Consider the following 20,030-nt stretch of genomic DNA (forward strand, 5'->3'; position numbering starts at 1 on the left):
TCACAGAGCTGGTGGGGTCAGGGGGGAGGGATAACTCAGTGGTTTGGGCATTAGCCTGCTAAACCCAGGGTTGTGAGTTCAATCCTTGAGGGGGCCACTTAGGGATCTGGGGCAAAAACTGGTCCTGCTAGTGAAGGCAGGGGGCTGGACTCAATGACCTTTCAGTGTCCCTTCCAGTTCTAGGAGATAGGTATATCTCCAACTATTATTATGGGTAGCAGACTCCGGCTTCAGGCTCCGTTCCCCTGCTGTACAGTGGCAGGCTCTGCCCCAAGTCACCCTCCAATGCCCCTGGCCCCTGCTGCCTCCATATCCATCTCCCCATCCAGGTCTTGCCAGGGTTGAGTAAGTCTGCTGTGAAAAGTGATATTTGTATGTTTGTTAACATCATTTTTCCACAGCAGACTTAGTAACTAGCATGTCTTTTAAAAAAAGCAACCAAAAAAAGCAAAAAAAGACAAGAAAAAAAAAAAAGAAGAACAAGACAAGAACATGCAAAGCACCTTATGTGTGTTTCTAGTCTGTTTAGGTCCAGTAAAGAATAGACACAACTGTACATTATTTTATTATTGAGTCTGGAAAAAAAATCCTATGTAAATAAATTACAATGATTTGGACATATATATGTGCATATTTATTTGTTTTTCCTAAAGTTAATTAAGTATTTTAGGAAAAATTGTCAGAGCGGCCACCAGCAATCCTGTCATAGGTTTCGTGGCCACCCAATCCATGTAATCACAGACTCAATGCCCATGCTACTACTCCTCCCATAGCTAAACTATGAAAACCTTCCATAACTAGCACCAAACAAAAGTAGTGATCATTTTGAACACAGCTCCCAATAACAAGTTACGCCTACTTTAGCCCCGTGGCTGGCAATCCCGCAGGCCGGATTGAAAGCCCTGATGGGCGGGATCCGGCCCACGGGTCGTAGTTTGTCCTCCCCTGTGATAAAGCCTTTACATCACACCATAATGCACTCTAGCTATCTATAAATAGATACACTGTATATGAGAGAGAAGATATTACAAACAGCATGAGTCATACAAGGAACTGAGTTTTGGAGGACAGCTTTGTCCTAAATGTTAATTTTGTTTTCAGACCACGGGGTTGCAATAACCGCTGCAGAGCAGGGAAAAAGTGTGTCTATTTATCTTTAATTTTAATGATATCATAACTACACTAGATATCCACAGAAATGCATTCTCTACTTTGTAAAGCAACATGATTCAAAAAAATACAAATCGCAGCATGATTTAAAAAGACTGCTTTTCCATCAAACAACAGTACAAGCTAGTAAGTACAATACACAAGAACTGTTTCACTTTGTACTCACTCTTACAAAGTTGTCAGGGAACAAACCTCTTCTGCCTTTGAGCTGTCCTTCCCACCAGCCTCCAGTCTCTTTCTTGATATTGGTGATTATGTCACCTACTGTGATTGTCAGCTCATCATCATGTTGAGCCTTGTAGTCAAATTCCACTATCGCCTCCACTAAAAAAGAAACAGCCACATGTTACAGAGAGTTATTTATTTTCAGTCAGGCTGATTAAAGTTTTCATGGCTTCAGAGATAAAAAGAAAAACCAACCAACCCGGTAACAGCTGCTCAGCAACAGGAATAGCATCAGATTAACCTTGAAGACTTCATACAACAGCAACATATTAGGGACAAGGGCTGGTGGGGGGAGATCCTTTGAGAAGCCCTTTATAACTGGTTGACAGACAGCAATTTGTTTCTGTTTATTTTATATTTATTTATCTTTTAATTAAAAAAAAAACTCCATTTGTGTCGCTGCAGCAGTATCCATTCAGATGTAAACATTACAAACTGGCATCTACTTCTGGGAAAAGATTATGGTTTTTCTCCTTGTTACTTTACAAATACTTGCTTTATTTCAGTACCATTCTGAAATGGTATTCAAATCCATACCATTCAAAACCATAGCCACTTACTCAGTTTGCCAGACACATCATTGCTACCCCCAGAATCATTTATTAAAATTTCTGCACGATGCTAAATTTCACTATAACAATCTTTCTATAAGCATGATGTATTCAGAAATGCAGAGCTCAGCCTGGAAAAGCTTTGCTATATACATATACTCTCTTAGGATTTCACTGAGGAGGAAAAATTGATGTTCACTTGCAAAATGATTATGCATCAGAGGATGTGAAATTCAAATATTACTATTGCTCCAAATGTCAACTATCAAACACAAACTTGTTGCTGCTCCTCTACCAGTATTTCATCATGCCAGGTAGTATGCCTTATTCTCTTCCCAGAAGAATAAAAGCCCCATAAACCAAACCCCTCAGATTCCCTCATATAATATTATAAATATCTGTATCAATATTGTGTATATCTAGATCTCTCACTGGAAGGACCTAGGGAATTCATAATGGCAGGAATAAGCTCTATTAGAAATGGGTAAAGTTTCTCCCCCCACCCCTGTACCATATCACCGAGCTCTTCCTCTGTCAGTGTGGAATTGAGATCCTCAGTAAATTTCCTGGTGCTCTGTCAAGTCAAATTTTAAAAATCTCAGCCATAGAGCTTTCATCACTTCCCTCAAGAGAGAAATCTAAATCTAACAGATATCACCATCAGGAAGTTTCTCTGATTATTGGCCTCAGTTTTACTTTTGTTTATTTCGTTCCATTACTTCTTGTTATAGCCCCTTGCATCACTCCGATACATTTCTCTAGTAGGGAATGGAAAATCTTTTTTCTAAATACTTTGTATTTTACTTACTGTGGCAAAAAAAATTTTTTTTTAAAAAGAAGCCAATATCAGAGGCAAGCTGTGCAGAAGGAATTAATAACTTTTCTGCTACTATGAAGATGATGCTCAATGGTAAAGCAAAATTTTTGTTAGTTTGTTTGCGGCGCAGTAGAACATTTTCCCCCAGGTGCTGTTCTCACTTATTTTCACCCCTGAAACAACCCTCCTAACCAACATTACTGTATTCTTATCTCTAGAAGCTCTCCCAGCAGCTACCAAAAGAAGAGTGGATGCCAAAATCTCCAGAATAGCCACATTTAGAAAGCCCCATCTCCTGTGATGGGAAATCATGCCCTAAAGACATTCTGTAGAACATTTACCCTTTAAGAGGTTGAAATACCCACATTCATCTCCTTTCTGTGCAGATGTGTCACGTAAGACATCATGAGAGTGCACTCTCAGGGAATCACGGCAGCTGGCACAGCTAAAGGAGCATATACTATTAAACCTGGGACAGGGTGTTGTTGCCCCCTGCTGGAGGCCCTGCCACCTTGACACCATCACCCTCAGATGGCCTTTTGGAGAAAAAGAGGAGTGTGTTCATTCTTTCAGGAGCTGCTTAGAGAGACCATTCAGGATCAGCTGCTGGCAGAACCAACAAGAACTGTCCTCCACCATCAAGATGGGTGATGAGCAGGCAGAATTCAATCAAGACCCAGCAGGGGGCACCACCACCCTGTTACTGGCTGCTTCTTCCAGGAGCCAGTTCTGGGTGAAGTTGGAACGGGGATGAAGAATGTCTCCAGTCTTAACCCAAGAAACCCACCTTGGTCAGAGGCCACACTCTGATCACACTTTATTGTAACTGGACCAGCGAAGAAGTGTTAGATTATGAAATTTAAAGCCCAAGTGGACATCTTGAGTTAAATATCAATGTACAGTAGTAAAATGAAGGCAAGCGAAACCCCACTGGCCCACACAAGACCGTGACACCACCACAGATAGTAAGACAATCCCAATAACATTCCACCTAACCTATAAAGGGATAGTACATTATATTGAACTAGGTTGGTCAGAGTATTGTTATTCCTCCCATCACAAAGAAGTCACACACACATATGTATACACATATTTTCTTGTTTCTTGGGCAACGCAGACAGAGATATCACTTAGCTATAGCTAGAAGAGCATGATTGCTTTTGGCCAAGGGCTAAAGGCCACAACACATCTTGAACTTCTGAATGGACTGGTGACCTTTCATCAAAACATACTACAGTCTCATCTCACATTAGATAATTAAAGATTTCTAGTCCTACCAAGACTTAGACATCACAACCACCATTTGGCATCATAATTAAGGCTGCGAGTTTGTCACAGAGGTCACAGATTCTGTGACTTTCCTGACCTTAGTGACTTCTGCGGCAGCCGTTGCGCCTGGCTCAGGCGGCCCCTGTGCCAGGCGCAGGGCAGTCTCAGGACCCTGCCCCGCAGAGTTTGGCTGTGTGAGAGGAAAGGGGGTTGGGGCACCAGACGAGGTGAAGCGGGCTCTGAGAACAACGGCAAATGGGACCTGCGGGGGCAGTGCCTGCAGGCGGAGGCCACTCCTCTGCCTAGGACCTTAGCCAGGGGGATGTCAGTGCTTTCAGGCAGCCCCCAGGTAAGCGCCGCTCAGAGCCCGCCGCTCAGAGCCCACCTCACCCCATCAGGTGCCCCAACATCCTGGCCCCTCCCACAACCAAATTCTGCTGCGGGGGGGGGGGGGCAGGCGGAGCCAGCTAGGGAGCCTGCCAGTCCCAACCCTCTCCATCAGCACCAGCGGAGTGTGTGCTGCCACACACACCCCTCCTCCAGGCAGCTCCCCCCCTCAAGTTTTATTCACTGGTATTTTTAGTAAAAGTCATGGACAGGTCACAGGCCCTGAATTTTTGTTTACTGCCTGTTACCTGTCCATGACTTTTACCAAAAAATACTCACGACTAAAACAGCCTTAATCATAATGAATCCAAAATACCCGCAAGTGAGATCATGGGCATCTTAAAGAAGCTAGAGATGGAAGAAACCATTTTAATGCATAATGGTGAATTTGTCAAACACAAATAATGTTCATTCTGCATTGGAAGCTAAAGTCTAAAGGACAGTTCTGTTCAATGGATAGTTTACATTTGGTTGCTAGCTTTGGTCCACCCGTGAGACCACAGATTATGAGAATGCCATTGCTAGCCTTCCAGGAGAACCATTAAGATAGGCAATTTATCAGTCAGGGCACCTTTTCAGGGATCCGGAAAGAAAGATCTGCTGGTGAGAACCTCTGGCCCTTGTATGGGGACCACAAAACAGAAGAAACATGTACAAACAGAGACCAACAATACACAGCTGAGGCCACAAGGGGCCCACTGCCTGTAAAACGAATAGCAAGACCTGTAGCATATGTGAGATGAAGTCCAATACCACTTCTTATAAGAAATTTACTTTCAGTCAGAGCTTGAATCAGACACCTAACTAAGGACCCTATTAATTTTCCATATTGTTCATAGATGCACATATCCCCTTGTAGTGGGCTGAGTGGTCGGTTAGTTGGGAAGCATATCCATGCTGCAGCCCTGGCGAGATCGCTAGAACTCAGGCAGCTTCAGGGTTTAAGCACTGAGGCAAGTCATTATTGTAGGCCTTAAATAATTTTTTCAGACTTCGGTCCAGGCAATGCATTTTCCTCTTTGAAGGCAGGAGTAAAATTGATATGACTTCATTTTATTCTGAATAGCACCAGTAAAATTGACCATACTGCTGTTAATTGGACTTTGCAGCTGCTTGGGGAAGCTATAAGCTGCTGCTGCAGAGGAACTGGAACTGCTACATATATCTTTGCAACCGTAAGTGCTAGGAACAATTCTTTGAAACGGAAGTTAAATTAAACACAGATGTATGTGCTCTTTCCCCAGGAAACTTCTCACTCACTGATACTTCTTAAATTCTGCATCCTATCAGGAAACTCCAAAATTATTTCCTAAACGTGTGTGACCTGATGATGGTATACAAAACAGCAGCTGGCACAGCAAGGGAGAAATTTCACAGAAGCTGGATAATTCTATGCATTTTTCAAAAAAAGCTAAGATATCCATAGCTCCGGGGGTGGGGGGCGGGTGGCGAATAGGGTAAATCTAAGGAATGTGAAAATCATTGTGACAAACTAATGAAAAATACAATTTTGAAAAAAAGACACCCAAGGCCCCCATGTATCAAAAATAGCACATAAAAGCCTAACGGTTCTTTATAATTTATAGGACTGAGTTTCAGTTATTAAATCAAATTCATTTTTAAAAGCATACTAAAGGGTTTGCACATCCATATTTCAAAACATGTTTTGAATAATACATTCTGCCAATTTGGGGGGGGGGGGGGGAGAGAAATGAATTTTGGCCTAGATCTTCACAGGTATTTAGGTGCCTAACTTTCATTGATTTCAAGTGGAGATCTCCTATGCTAGATCTCTCTGGAACAGAAGCTTGCATCCTAAATTGCACTGTGGTTTAGGAGAGGAGAAAAGCATCTCATGGACAATGAGATCAAAATAATTTCACTTGTAAACTCTGCTTACGTATTAAATGGCCTACACCTGCTCCCACTGAAGGCAAGAGGAAAACTCTCAGTGACACAGGGAGTACAGGATCTGGCCCTAGATCCCTGGACTACTTAACTTTTCAGCAACTTTTACTTCAAAACAACGTACGTGATGCCCCAATAATGTCAAACAGGTATCTCTAACCCTGACAAGTTATAACCATTTTTTTTCTCCAAGATGCAATGCACACTCTCCTTAGCATTCCTTCACTGACGCGAGGAGACGAAATCCAGCACCAAAGCAATTCAAGCTATTTTGATCTGAAAACTGAATGTTCGTTCCTATGCCAACATGATCAGCTATGCATGACATTATAAAACCGTCAATCCAAATTGTAACAAAAATCCCATGAGACAGAATCAAAACCAATTATCAACATCCCTGTTAGAGACTGACACAGTGAATTCAGGTTTCAGAATGGTAGCCATGTTGGTCTGTATCAGCAAAAACAACGAGGAGTCCTTGTGGCACCTTAGAGACTAACAAATTTATTTGGGCATAAGCTTTCGTGGGCTAAAACCCACTTCATCAGATGCATGGAGTGAAAAATTCAGTAAGCAGTATATATATGAAAAGATGGGAGTTGCCTTACCAAGTAGGGGGTCAGTGCTAATGAGGCCAATTCAATTAAAGTGGAAATGGCCTATTCTCAACAGCTGATTACTTTTGGAGTGCTAACGAGGCCAATGCAATCAAGGTGGAGTTGTCCAATTCCAACAGTTGACAAGAAGGTGTGAGTTTCAGCAGAGAGGAAATTACTATTTATTTCTACCCTGTCAAGGACAGAGGTTTTTGTTTTTGTTTTTTTATTTACTACTTTGGGTTTATGAAACAAAAAATTTTAAATGCCTATTATATACACCAGGAGTCTTTCACATAAATTTAAGATACAGTTAGCTGAAGAATGTGGAGTGACAGAAGAAGACGGGGTTGATTAAATTATTGCCATCACACACACACACACACACACACACACCCCTACAGATATTTACAGGAACTTGAGAAAACAGACTTTTGTTGATAATTACACAACAATTTTCCCTCATTGGTTATGGCTACTTACAGTTCCTGTCACTATTTATTGCCATTATTGAACAGAAACAAATCCCCCCTCAAAAGACCTAGTTAGAGTAAAAGGTACTTTAACAACATGACAAAAATTCAGAGAAGCGATGACAATCAGAGTTAATGCTATCTTAACCCACACCACTGTGTCTTATCAAGAAGATCAGATTGTTACTATGTAGCAAGAACTATGTTAATTAAGATCACCAACTTTCTGGAGACATCTGAAGTGTCTAGGCACAAGGGAAGTGTTATTAAAGTCTTTGGCAGTATTCCACTGAAGTAACAGAAGCCATATGGTCATACAACCTTCTGTTCCAACATGATTTCTCACACCACAATTATTGTCACCTGAAACTAGAGCGTACAGTTAATGTGGCAATCGAAAGGTTTAGGAGTTTCCTTATGACAAGCAGGAAATTTAAAGTTCAATTTGTGCATCACGTAGGTATCATGTAAATTGATAAACACATATGCTGTACAATATAACCAGAAAATCAGAAGAGGGACAATAATGGCTTTCAAAATCTCAAACTAAAACTTAAAAATAACATTTGGGTTACATAAATGCAGGAAAAAACAATTAGCTGTAATTTGTATTTTTGTAACTAATCACAACAGTGAAATTATTAGCATGGAACTAAAAATTTGGAGCAGAAATAATTGCAATTTTCACCATTCTGCTTCTCATGTAACATTATCTATAAATCTCAGTAAGAGGACACAATGATTCTTACAGGATTAGTATTTTTAAAATATTAAGTAATTTTTACTAGTTATCATGGACTGCTCAATTATTTAAAAATCAATGTCCTTGAATATGTATTTTTGGTACACAATATTTCTATTATAGCATGGTTATAAACAGAAACTTTATTTATGCAGTTGCACAGTAGTTAAAAGTCTGTCAACACTTTATAATAAATACAATTTATACGTGGTTTTCAATCTGGCCATAAAAATTCAATCTGCATTGAAACTTGTTGATAAGGTCCTAATCCAGAGGTGAATTTAAAAAAAAAATAGAACTTGCTTTCAGCAATTTTTAGTGGTTTATGAACATGAATTTAAAAAAAAAATACTGTAAATAAATATTTTAAACATAAAGGGGATATTACACTGCATGCTAATGATCACCCAGTTAAGCTGATGTCACGTGGTGGTATGGAAGAAGATTACTGAAAAGCATTTGCCTGGAATGGTTAAAGTTTGGAAGGGTCAGTATGGCTTCATGCAGGGAAGGAGCACAGCTGATGTTATAGTTGTACTACAAATCTTCATGGAAAAGAAGTTAAGAGAAAACAGCAACTGCTTATGGTTATTATGGACCTGGAGAAGACAGCATATGATCACGTACCAAGAGAACTAGTTGGTGGAGTTTGCAACAGAGAAGTGTGACAGAAGGTTATGCCCATCTTATCCAGGATATGTATGACAGAATCACTATCACAGTCAAAACTAAATGGGGCTACAATAGAGAACTTCCAATAAACATTGGCCTGTGCCAGAGGTCAGCATTGAGCCCCCTTTTTGTTTACAGTGCTCATACATATGATAAGTGAGAGTATATGAAGGGAGATGCCTTGGAACTGCTGTTTGCTGATGACTTAGAGATCTATGCAGAATATTGTGAGCCCCTGGAAACCAACTTTAAACAGTGACAAGATAGTTTTGGGTGGGCTGGGCTTAGAGTGAATATTGGTAAAACTGAGGCTCTGATAATTGAGGGAGGAGGACTCACCATAAAGGATGTCCTAAGCTCTCTGCTTGTAAGAGTGAAAGAATTTAAATACCCAGGATCAATGGTTGCTGACAATGGTACACTCCTGAGTGATGCCTGGCATTGTACTAAAGCTGCATGGTCTCAATGGCAAAAGCTGACCCCATTTCTCTATTACAAAAAATGCCAATAAAGTTTAAAGGTAGAGTGTATAAAGATGTAATTCGATCCATCTTAACATACTGAACGCAGGCATGACCATCCACAAAAAGGAGATCAGCATGCTCTCCATAATGGAAATAAACATGTTGAGATGGTCAAATGGTTGGATTCCATGACAGGAAATAAAATGAGATTATAAGGGGGCTAGTGTGCGTTGCTCCAATTCAAGACAAGTTGAAAGAAGCTAAGCTATGCTGGTGTGGACACATTCAGTGGAGATCAGAGAGCTTTGTCAGTAGGATGGCTCTTGCAATGACTGTGGACAGAAGACAGGGGTGCTGGAACAATTTGTATGGTGGGGTTGCTGAGAGCCACTGAACCAAAGTTTAAACGCTGTATATAATGGAAAGCACTTCAAGTCAGGAGTTGTGGCAGGAGCTGCAGTTCCCGCACCTATGACGAAAGATGACTATGAGGGAAACCTACACAAGACTTGGTACGTGGATGGATATTGGCAGACTTCAGAGAGATCAACCTGCATGACAGCCTAAATCATGAGTTTTGGAAGATGGCTATAGAAGTCACTGACCACAAATAGGAAAGCAACAAGACAGACAACAACTCTAAATAATTATTTATAGTACCTGTAGGGAGGCGGATTGGCTGCCCACAGACCCAGAGGGGGAGGAGACCTTAATTGAACCCTGATGGGCAGAGCCATGCCACGCTCAACCCTCCTGCCAGAAGTCAGTGGGCGGGACTGAAAGTATAAAAGGCATGCCGGAGAACTCAGTGAGGAGGCAGCCACCAGAGGAGCCAGACACCTCCTGTTAGTTCCCAAGCTGGGAGACTGCTGCAGACCCCGAGGGAGCTGAGGACTGGCCAGGACTGCCAGGGCCATTTACGGACCCAAGCACAGAGAAGCTGCAAGCCCTGACAGAGGCCTTCTTCCCTGACGACCCTCTACAGAGCAAGTCCGCATGTTGCATTCAGGATCCCCGCTGACCCAGTGGCAGACCACTCCACCAGTGCTAGGGACCTGGGCTGGGATGCAGTGGAGTAGGTGGGCCTGCATCCCCACCACCCCAATCTGTGGGTGGCAGTCTCCCCCTCGCTTAGGCAAGAAGCCTGTGCTTGTCAGCCCTCCACCAGAGCAAGGAGGCCCGACTGTTTGCTGCTCAGCCTGAGTGCAGGCCTGAGCCCTCAGACCCTCTACTGCCCTGCCCTGATCCAGGGCCTGGGCTAACTGGGTTTGCTGCCCAGCCTAACCAGGGCTGGGGCTCTGTAACTGTGTTTATTGTTCAACCCTGTTCATAGGCCTGAGCCCACATCTCCTGTCACCCCGCTGATTCCCCATGTCAGGCGACCGCCAGAGACGTAGTGAGGCAGATTGGCCGCCCACAAACCCGGAGAAGGAGGAGCCACTCCCACCCATGGACTACAGTACCCAACAGGCTACAGCAGAACTCTTACCAAATAATTGTAGTGAAGATGAATAATGATTAAATGGTAATGGGCAATAGGGAAGGAGAGAATGATGTGTGAAGGAGGGTGATGGGATGGGGTGAATACAGAACAAAAAGAGTTGAGCTTTGCACCAGTCTTAGAAAAATAAAAAGCCCACTTTTTTTTTTTTTTAAATATGATGGGTTCTAAACTCAGCATCTTGGAATGCTGTATTTTTTTAGATCTTATGTGGCACCAATGGAAAGGCCTTTTGCCACATGGTAGTTCTAGAGCAGTGGTTCTCAACCAGGGGTACACATACCCCTGGGGGTATGCAGGGGTCTTCCGGGGGTACCTCAAGTCATCTAGATAGCCTGTTGTAAAACTAGGCAACTATGTAAAAAGCACTAGCAAAGTCAGTACAAACTAAAATTTCATACAGACAATGACTTGTTTATATTGCTCTATATATTATACACTGAAATGCCAGTACAATATTTATATTCCAATTAATTTATTTTATAAATTATATGGTAAAAATGAGAAAAACAATTTTTCAGTAATAATGTGCTGTGACCCTTTTTGTGTGTGTGTGTGTGTGTGTGTGTGTGTGAGAGAGAGATTTTTGTAAACAAGTAGCTTTTAAGTGAGGTGAAACTTGGGGGTACTGTGACAAATCAGACTCCTGAAAGGGGTACAGTAGTGTGGAAAGGTTGAGAGCCACTGTTTTAGAGTGTGCAAAAGGAACATTTCAGTGAGCTTAAAAAAAAAAAAAATCAAAGGACTGGAAATAAATATAAATAAGGCCCAGTCATACAAACTCTTACTACCAGGCACGCAGTGCTTACTACCATTACTCATGGGGAAATTCTGCACCACTGCGCATGTGCAGAAAATATTTCCCCCGCAGATTTCTTTGCTCCCTCGCAGAAAACTGACTTTCTGACAGGGAAGCCACAAGGGAGGTCATTCGACTCTCCCCAGCAGCATGTTTCGGGTGCCTAGGGCAGCTGGCAGAGAGATAAATCACTGTGAGGCTAGGGGCAGGACTGGGGAAGACCCGGCTGGTGGCTCCTACCCCGCACCAGGCTCAGCTGCTAATCCCAGCTGGGCTGGGGAGGATGGGACGACTTCTTTCCATGCATGGCATCTGGGGCCGGGTCAGACCCACCCCCAGATTTCTCCCTTAGCTGCAGGAATCTCTGCAAACTCCCACCCTATTTACTGCACCCATCACTCCTCAGCTGCAGGGGGAGGGATCCCTATACAGGGAGCCGTGTGACAGATTTTCATTATCAATCTGCCTGGGCTCACAGTTGATCAGGCTGGGACCACAGGATCTTTTTGGGGAGGAGATGACGAGGCACACCACATGTCTGAATTTTAAAGCTTTATTGATAAATTTTACCTAAAACAGTGTGGTTTCGGCTGAAATTCTTGGGGAATCCTAGCTCAGGATAACAAGGGCTGCTGCACGTCCACCAACCTTTGTTGGAGTGGTGAATTAATTAATGAGCTTGCACTATCCAAAGGAGTCTTGAGCAGTGTCAGACGGTATATTTCTGGGGTGTAAGGCTGGGTTGATTTGCTATTGCCTCTCTGTATTCATGAGTGGCTTAGAGAGCATTCATGCAGATTAGCTGAGTTAGTCTCCACATGCTGATAGATGAATGATCACTGGGCCTGGAGGGATGTTGCTGTTTGTCACTGGCATAGCATTGTGAGAGAGCGCCCAGGCTGGAGAGTTAAGGAGGCACAGAAGTCCCAAGTTGTACACAAGGGATTCCATCACACACTGATTTTTAAGAGAGACTCCAGAGGCGATCCTGGCAATTAAACACCTGTAAACCTAAGTTCATACCAGGCAAATTATTAAAACTATAGTAAAGAAAACAACTGACAGACACATAGAAGAACATGATATGTTGAGGAAGAGCCAACATGGCTTTTGTAAAAGAAAATCATATTTCACCAATCTATGAGAATTCTCTCCAGGAGTCAACAAGCATGTGGACTTGGATGATCCAGTCAATACAGTGTACTTTGACTTTCAGAAAGCTTTTGATTAGGTCCCTCACCAAAGGGCTCTTAAGCAGTCATGGGTCAGTAAGTGGTTAAAAGATAGGAAACAGGATTAGTAATTAAATGGTCAGTGTTCACTATGGAAAGAAGTAAATAGTGGGGTCCCTCAAGGATCTCTACTGGGACCTGTGCTGTTCAACAAACTTATGAATGATCTGGAAAAGGGGGTGAGCAGTGAGGTGGCAAAACGTGCAGACAATACAAAATTACTCAAGACAGTGAAGTCCTAAGCAAATTGTGAAGAGTTACAAAGGGATCTCACAAAACTGGGTGGCTGGGCAACAAAATGACAGATGAAATTCAATGCTAATAAATGGAAAGTAATGCACAGTGGAAGATATAATTCCAACTAGACATAAAAAATGATGGGGCCTAAATTAGCTGTTACCACTCAAGATCTTGGAGTCATGGTGGATAGTTCTCTGAAATCATCAGCTCGATGTGCAGCAGCAATTTAAAAAAAGCTAACAATGTTAGGAATCATTAGGAAAAGGACAGACATTAAAACAGAAAATATCATAATGTCACTATATAAATCCATGGCATGCCCAACACCTGGAATACTGAGTGCAGTTCTGGTCGTCCTATCTCAAACAAGACATATTAGAATTGGAAAAAGTACAGAAAAAGGCAATAAAAATGATTAGGGGTATGGAACATCTTACATATGAGAGATTTAGAAGACTGGGACCGTTCATCTTGGAAAAGAGATGAGTAAGGGGGGATATGGTAGAGATCTACAAAATCATGAACTGTGTGGATAAAGTGAATAAGCACTTATTTACCCTTCACATAACACTAGAACTAAAGATCACTCGATGAAATAAATAGACAGTAGGTTTAAAACAACACAAGGAAGTAGTTCTTCCAACCTTTGGAACTCGCTGTCAGGGGATGTTGTGAAGGCCAAAAGTATAACTGGGTTCAAAAAAGAATGAGGAGTTCCTAGAGGACAGATCCATCAACAGCTATTAGCGAAGACGGTCAGAGAGGCAACCCCCTGCTCTGGGTGTCCCTAAGCAGGGAATGACTGCAAGAAGCATCAGGCACTGTCCACTGTCAGAGACAGAATACTGGGCTAGATGGACCATAAGTCAGACCCAGTGTGGCCGTTCCTATAATCTTTACTCTTTGTATATCCAAGATACGTCAGAAGGATTTTGTGTAGTATTCTCTCTCTCTCTCTCGCACACACCACCCTCCGCAGTGAAAGCATGCACCACCAAAAGGAGAACTGTAGGAAGCGGGTGGTGTGCATGCACACTGCCTCCTACTGTCTTCAATCAGAGTTGCTCAAGTGCTTGTAATTGTCCCCCCTTCCCAGTGACTGGCCCAGAAAGATAATTTTGGCCCAAATGGCTCTGACAGATAACCAAGTTCAGCTTTTACTGAAGCAATAAATGCTCCTGTGCTTTTGTATACAGAATGCCTAGAGTGTGTCCCTCATATTATATATGAGCCCTAGCTGAAGACTGTCTGAATGTATACAATTCTACCTTTCTAATAGGAAAGGAATAGAGATGGTTTTGGTTTTCTTGGGGTAGGGAGAGGGATGTTTTTTGTTTTGGAGAGTGTTAGGTATTGTTGTTTTCATTTTTTTAAACAGGAACACAACATTACTTAGTGGAATTGGCCCTGCAGAGCAAGAAATTCCTTGCAGGATAGGTAGAATATTTTACGATTCCAGGATTGTACTCAGATATATTACAATCATAATCCATCATACAGGTCTAGGATTTCCAATTATGCAAATAAGGAAGATTATGCAAATTAGTTTAAACATACAGGAAACTCCATGTGCTGTGACTGTGAAGTATCTCTCGAGGCTCCCACAGTAAACAAAGTTTCAGACACATGCACTTAACATTTATTAAAAAGTCCATTCAACAAGATAACATTGTTTATCACAGTAGTTTTTTTCACCATCAGACCATTGCATTTCTCACAGACATATCAATACAAAATTAAAGACAATATGTGCAATAGCATGTGACCACCAGACTGGTCAATGCAAAATTTTAAGAATAAGCTAGGAAACAGGAGAAAGTCACAGTAGTTCTAACCTGTAGCAGTTAGAACCATATTGCTATAGGCTTCTTTTTAGTCCACATTAGATCTAACAGCATTTGCCAGATTTGCCATGCCAAATCCCTTAACTCTTTAGAGACACACACCCTCACTCTAACATTCATCTGGCTGGCAGTCTGAACAATGCCTGCGTTCCATGAGTTAATTCATCCTTTCCCCCGGGGGAAAACAGCTGCTCCAGTAAGTGGCCCTTCTGTCTAGTGCACCGACATCTAGGACCAGGCTGCTGCCGGTGACAGAGCTTGATTTTTGATTCATCAGCAAAACAAATTGAAGTGCATCTTCCAAATACAGCAGGTGCTTCAAGCTTTACTGCCTCCATAAGCCAGCTTGCCATACTTCGTAATTCATATTTTATATGAGAAATATTTCAGTTGACCCAGTGTGCATTAACCTGTAACTCTGCAGTGAGTTATATAGCCACTTATTCTGAACCTCTCCAAGCCTTCAAGAACCTTTATAAAGTTTTTTTCTTTTAAACATCATTTTTCCTCAGATGTATTACCACATTCAACTAATTGCGCAGAGGAAGCAGGAGAAGACAGACCAGTTGCAAAAGGAAATATTCACCTAAGGGTAAAATCATGGCCCCAGTGAAGTCAATAGTTCTCTCATTGACTTCAATAGAACCAGGATTCCAATGCTGGAGTTTTAAAATTTTGCTAGCACCTGAAGAGGAATATCTGCATAGCTAGAACTGAAAACAATTCTGAACATGAAATAGTTCATAACTAACCCTTAAGTGCAAAGATTAAACTAAATAACTCTAATGTAACCTGAAATAGATGTATTCATATATAACCTGCTAGGAACACTACATATGTGCTGTCCAACTCCCACCCTGACAACCTGAAGTTATTGAAGGACATAAGCTACACACAAAAAATTTGCTTTTCCTTTAGATAGATTTTTTGAGGAGCAAGAGAGTTGCAGTGTTATTCAAGGCATCATCATCATAATTTTTTGCTAAAAGCAGAAATACACCAGCTCATGAAGAGAAGAAAACAAAAAAAAACCAACCCCAAATTAAGAAAGTTTATACCTTGAAAGTAGACACTGTTTAGCAATATTAGTCTATTGTAACTATCCAATGGTTCTAATTTTAGTGTCTTTTTTTAGCACTTTGTGTGAACTGTACTTTCAATATTATAACAAAAATTTGTGTGGATGGAGATCGATTCCCCCTAGCATTGAGGTCAGATGTCAAATCTAAAGACCTTACTGCAAAGCTAGGAAAAATTATCCTTTGAACAACAAAAGCAATGGCACAGGAGACAAAAAAAAACAGTTGAAAAAGAGGGGAGAGAGAGTGTGTGTGTCTCCCCCCGTCCATCCATCCTTGATAGGAGCTTAGGTAAGAAGGCTATGACAGTTACAAAGGCAGCAGTTGCAGCAACCCAAGGAACAGAGGAGACAATAAAGATGAATGGATGTGGAAGCTGCGGGAGGCTCAGAGGATCTTCAGTGGGATTCCTCCAGTAGTGACAGGTAGAGACCGAAAGATGAGACAAGATTATGATGATCAATAGATGGCTCAGGCAGTGGTGCTATAAGGAGGGCTTTGGGATGTTCGACCCTTGGGAGGCATTCATGGATAGAGAACTGTTCTCATGGGAGGACTCCACATGAATAGAGAGAGAAAAACTTCTGGGATGGAGATTGGTACAACTGATTTAAAAAAAAAAACAAAAAACTTTAAACTAGGAACTCCAGAGAGCCAGTCAGAAGATGCTCACATAATCTCCAAACCCAATTCTAATATGGAGCATGAGGAAAATCAAGGAAGAAGCTACAGGAATAGAGAAAGGAACAACCGAGGGTAGGAGAATGAACATCAAGAGGAAAAAGATAATGCCCATACCAATGGCATTAACAGGCAGGCAACACTGGCAGTAGAATGACTATACCAATTGAGCAAGGAAACTGGGCAAAGCCAAGTAGAAACAACTAAGTAACAACCAATATCAAAAGCCTAGTTAATAAAATGGAAGAACTAGACCTATTAATCCAGGAAGTGAAACCAGATATTACAGTGATACCAGAAACATGGTGGCATAGTAGTGATGACTGGAGTACAGGTATTGAAAGGTATGTGCTGTTCAGGAAAAACAGAAATAAAGGTAAAGGTGTGGTAGACTGTAAAGAAATTAGAAGTGACAGAATGGATACAACAGAATCTGTTAGGTCAAAATCTCTTTGGGGAAGAAAGTTAGCAGATGCTCCACTGGGTTAGTGCTTGGGATATGTTACAGACCCCCTGGACCCCACCTGGGTATGGAGAGACTTGTTTTATATTGTTAATGAAATAAATACTACTTGGAATTGTGTGATTATGGAAGATGTCAATTTCCCAGATATAGATTGGAGGACAAGTACTACTAATAACGGTTGGGCCTAGCTATTCCTGGATGTGATAGCTGACAGATTTCTTCACCAGACAGTCATTGAACCAACAAGAGATTTTAGATTTAGTATTGGTGAATACCACGGACCTCATATGAGAGAGAGTTGTAGAGGACAACTTTGGTTTGAGTGATCATGAGCCAATTCAGTTTAAACTAAATGGAAGGATAAACAAAAACAGATCTGCAATTAGGGTACTTGATTTCAAATGAGCAAACTTTAAAAAAATTAAAGGGAATTAGTTAGGAAAGTGGACTGGACTGAAGAATTGAAGGATCTGAATGTGGAGGAGGCTTGGAATTACTTTAATTTTAAGTTGCAGAAACTATCAGAATAATGCCAAGGAACAAGCCAACTGAGGCTACAAAGTACTCCTCTCACAATCTCTGATTGCATAGCAATAGTGGTTCAGACATATAGGCCTGGTCTACACTACGCGTTTAAACCGATTTTAGCAGCGTTAAACCGATTTAACGCTGCACCCGTCCACACAACGAGGCCCTTTATATCGATATAAAGGGCTCTTTAAACCGGTTTCTGTACTCCTCCCCGACAAGAGGAGTAGCGCTGAAATCCGTATTACCATATCGGATTAGGGTTAGTGTGGCCGCAAATCGACAGTATTGGCCTCCGGGCGGTATCCCACAGTGCACCATTGTGACCGCTCTGGACAGCAATCTGAACTCGGATGCACTGGCCAGGTAGACAGGAAAAGCCCCGCGAACTTTTGAATTTCGTTTCCTGTTTGCCCAGCGTGGAGAGCTGTGATCAGCACGGGTGGCGACGCAGTCCCAAATCCAAAAAGAGCTCCAGCATGGACCGTATGGGAGATACTGGATCTGATCGCTGTATGGGGAGGCAAATCTGTTCTATCACAGTTCCGTTACAGAAGACGAAATGCCAAAGCATTTGAAAAAATCTCCAGACAGAGGCCACAGCAGGGACTCAGCACAGTGCTGTGTGAGAAGCGTAACGGAAAGCCAAAGAATCAAATGGACGCTCATGGAGGGAGGGAGGGGGTACTGAGGACTCCAGCTATCCCACAGTCCCTGCAGTCTCCGAAAAGCATTTGCATTCTTGGCTGGGCTCCAAGTGCCTGAAGGGTCAAAAACATTTTCCCGGGTGTTTCAGGGTGTATGTCGTCAATTTACACCCTTCCCCCCACCCCCAAAAGGGAAAAAAATCGTTTCTCTCCTTTTTTCAATGTCACCCTATGTCTACTGCATGCTGCTGGTAGATGGGGTGCTGGAGCGTTAAACAGCAGCATCCTTTCCTCTCCTCTCCTTGGTGGCAGACGGTACAGTGCAGTAGGACTGGTATCCGTCCTCGTCATCAGCCCATGAGTGCTCCTGGCTGGCCTCGGTGAGGTCGGCCGGGGGCACCTGGGTAAAAATAGGAATGACTCCTGGTCATTCCCAGCAGATGGTACAGAATGGCTGGTAACTGTCCTCATCATAGCAACTGGGGGCTGAGCTCTATCAGTCGCCCCCACCCCCGTCATGTCTAAAGAAAAGATTCTGTACTGGCTGAACTATCATAGCAGCGGAAGGATGGTCTCCTCTCCCCCCCTACCCTTTAATGTCCTGCCTGAACGATCATACCAGCTGGAGGCTTCCTCCCCCTCATTTTATCTCACTAAAAAGTCAGTGTTTCTTATTCCTGCATTCTTTATTACTTCATCACACAAATGGGGGGACACTGCCACAGTAGCCCAGGAGGGTTGGCGACAGGGAAGCAACAGGTGGGGTTGTTGCAGGGGCACCCCCTAGAATGGCATGCAGCTCATCATTTCTGCGGGATCTCAGGGTCTCTGACACAGAGCGGCTGTGCTCTCTGGTTCTCTAGTACACTTGCCCCATATTCTAGGCAGGACTGACTATTTTTAGACAAAACATAGGAAGGGAATGACCCAGGGGGTCATTCCCCTTTTTGCCTATGCGCCCCCGGCCAACCTCAGCGAGGCCAGCCAGGAGCACCCATGATAGCAGCAGATGGTACAGAACGACTGATAACCGTCATCTCATCGCCAATTTACAATGGCATGGTAGATGGTACAATATGACTGGTAACCATCTCTGCTATCTTGCAAAGGCAAATGAATGCTGCTGTGTAGCAGTGCAGTACCACGTCTGTCAGCAGCATCCAGTACACATACGGTGACAGTGACAAAAGGCAAAACGGGCTCCATGATTGCCATGCTATGGCGTCTGCCACAGCAATCCAGGGAAAAAGGGCGCAAAATGATTGTCTGCCGTTGCTTTCCCGGAGGAAGGATTGAGTGACGACATTTACCCAGAATCACCCGCGACACTGTTTTTGCATTGGGATCTCAACCCAGAATTCCAATGGGCAGAGGAGACTGCGGGAACTATGGGATAGCTACGGGATAGCTACCCACAGTGCAACGCTCCGGAAATCAACACTAGCCTTGGTACATGGACGCACACCACCGAATTAATGTGCTTAGTGTGGCTGCGTGCACTCGATTTTAAACAATCTGTTTTACAAAACCGGTTTATATAAAATCGGAATAATCCCGTAGTGAAGACATACCCATACAGTTGCTGAATCCTGTACCATGTGTCTTCAGAGACCTGGAAAACAGGCTGATAACTCCTCTAGAGCAGGTTCCTGTGCACCCAATACTAGGGAGTCACAATTGGATCGTACAGGTGCTATCGGAGGGAGACTTCTGAGGCTAAAATAGGAGAGATGGAATGA

The 20,030-nt window shown here is 42.7% G+C and overlaps 1 protein-coding gene across 7 annotated transcripts in view; it reads right to left on the reverse strand.

Annotated features, from left to right (window-relative positions):
- The window catches only part of SH3KBP1 (SH3 domain containing kinase binding protein 1), a 326,940-nt gene that overhangs the window by 288,179 nt on the left and 18,731 nt on the right, over window positions 1-20,030 (reverse strand). For 5 of the 7 annotated variants that reach the window (XM_039529074.1, XM_039529083.1, XM_039529132.1 and 2 more), the window contains exon 2: window positions 1,337-1,494. The exons of 1 other annotated variant lie outside the window; for it this stretch is intronic. In XM_039529074.1, the coding sequence (XP_039385008.1) occupies window positions 1,337-1,494 (158 nt within the window). Of the gene's footprint in view, window positions 1-1,336; window positions 1,495-20,030 lie in introns of those variants that run through there. One more of the 7 variants, XM_039529093.1, reaches the window with a different exon arrangement.

This window comes from Mauremys reevesii, linkage group 1 (genome assembly GCF_016161935.1).
Source record: "Mauremys reevesii isolate NIE-2019 linkage group 1, ASM1616193v1, whole genome shotgun sequence".
Lineage (NCBI taxonomy): Eukaryota > Metazoa > Chordata > Testudines > Geoemydidae > Mauremys > Mauremys reevesii.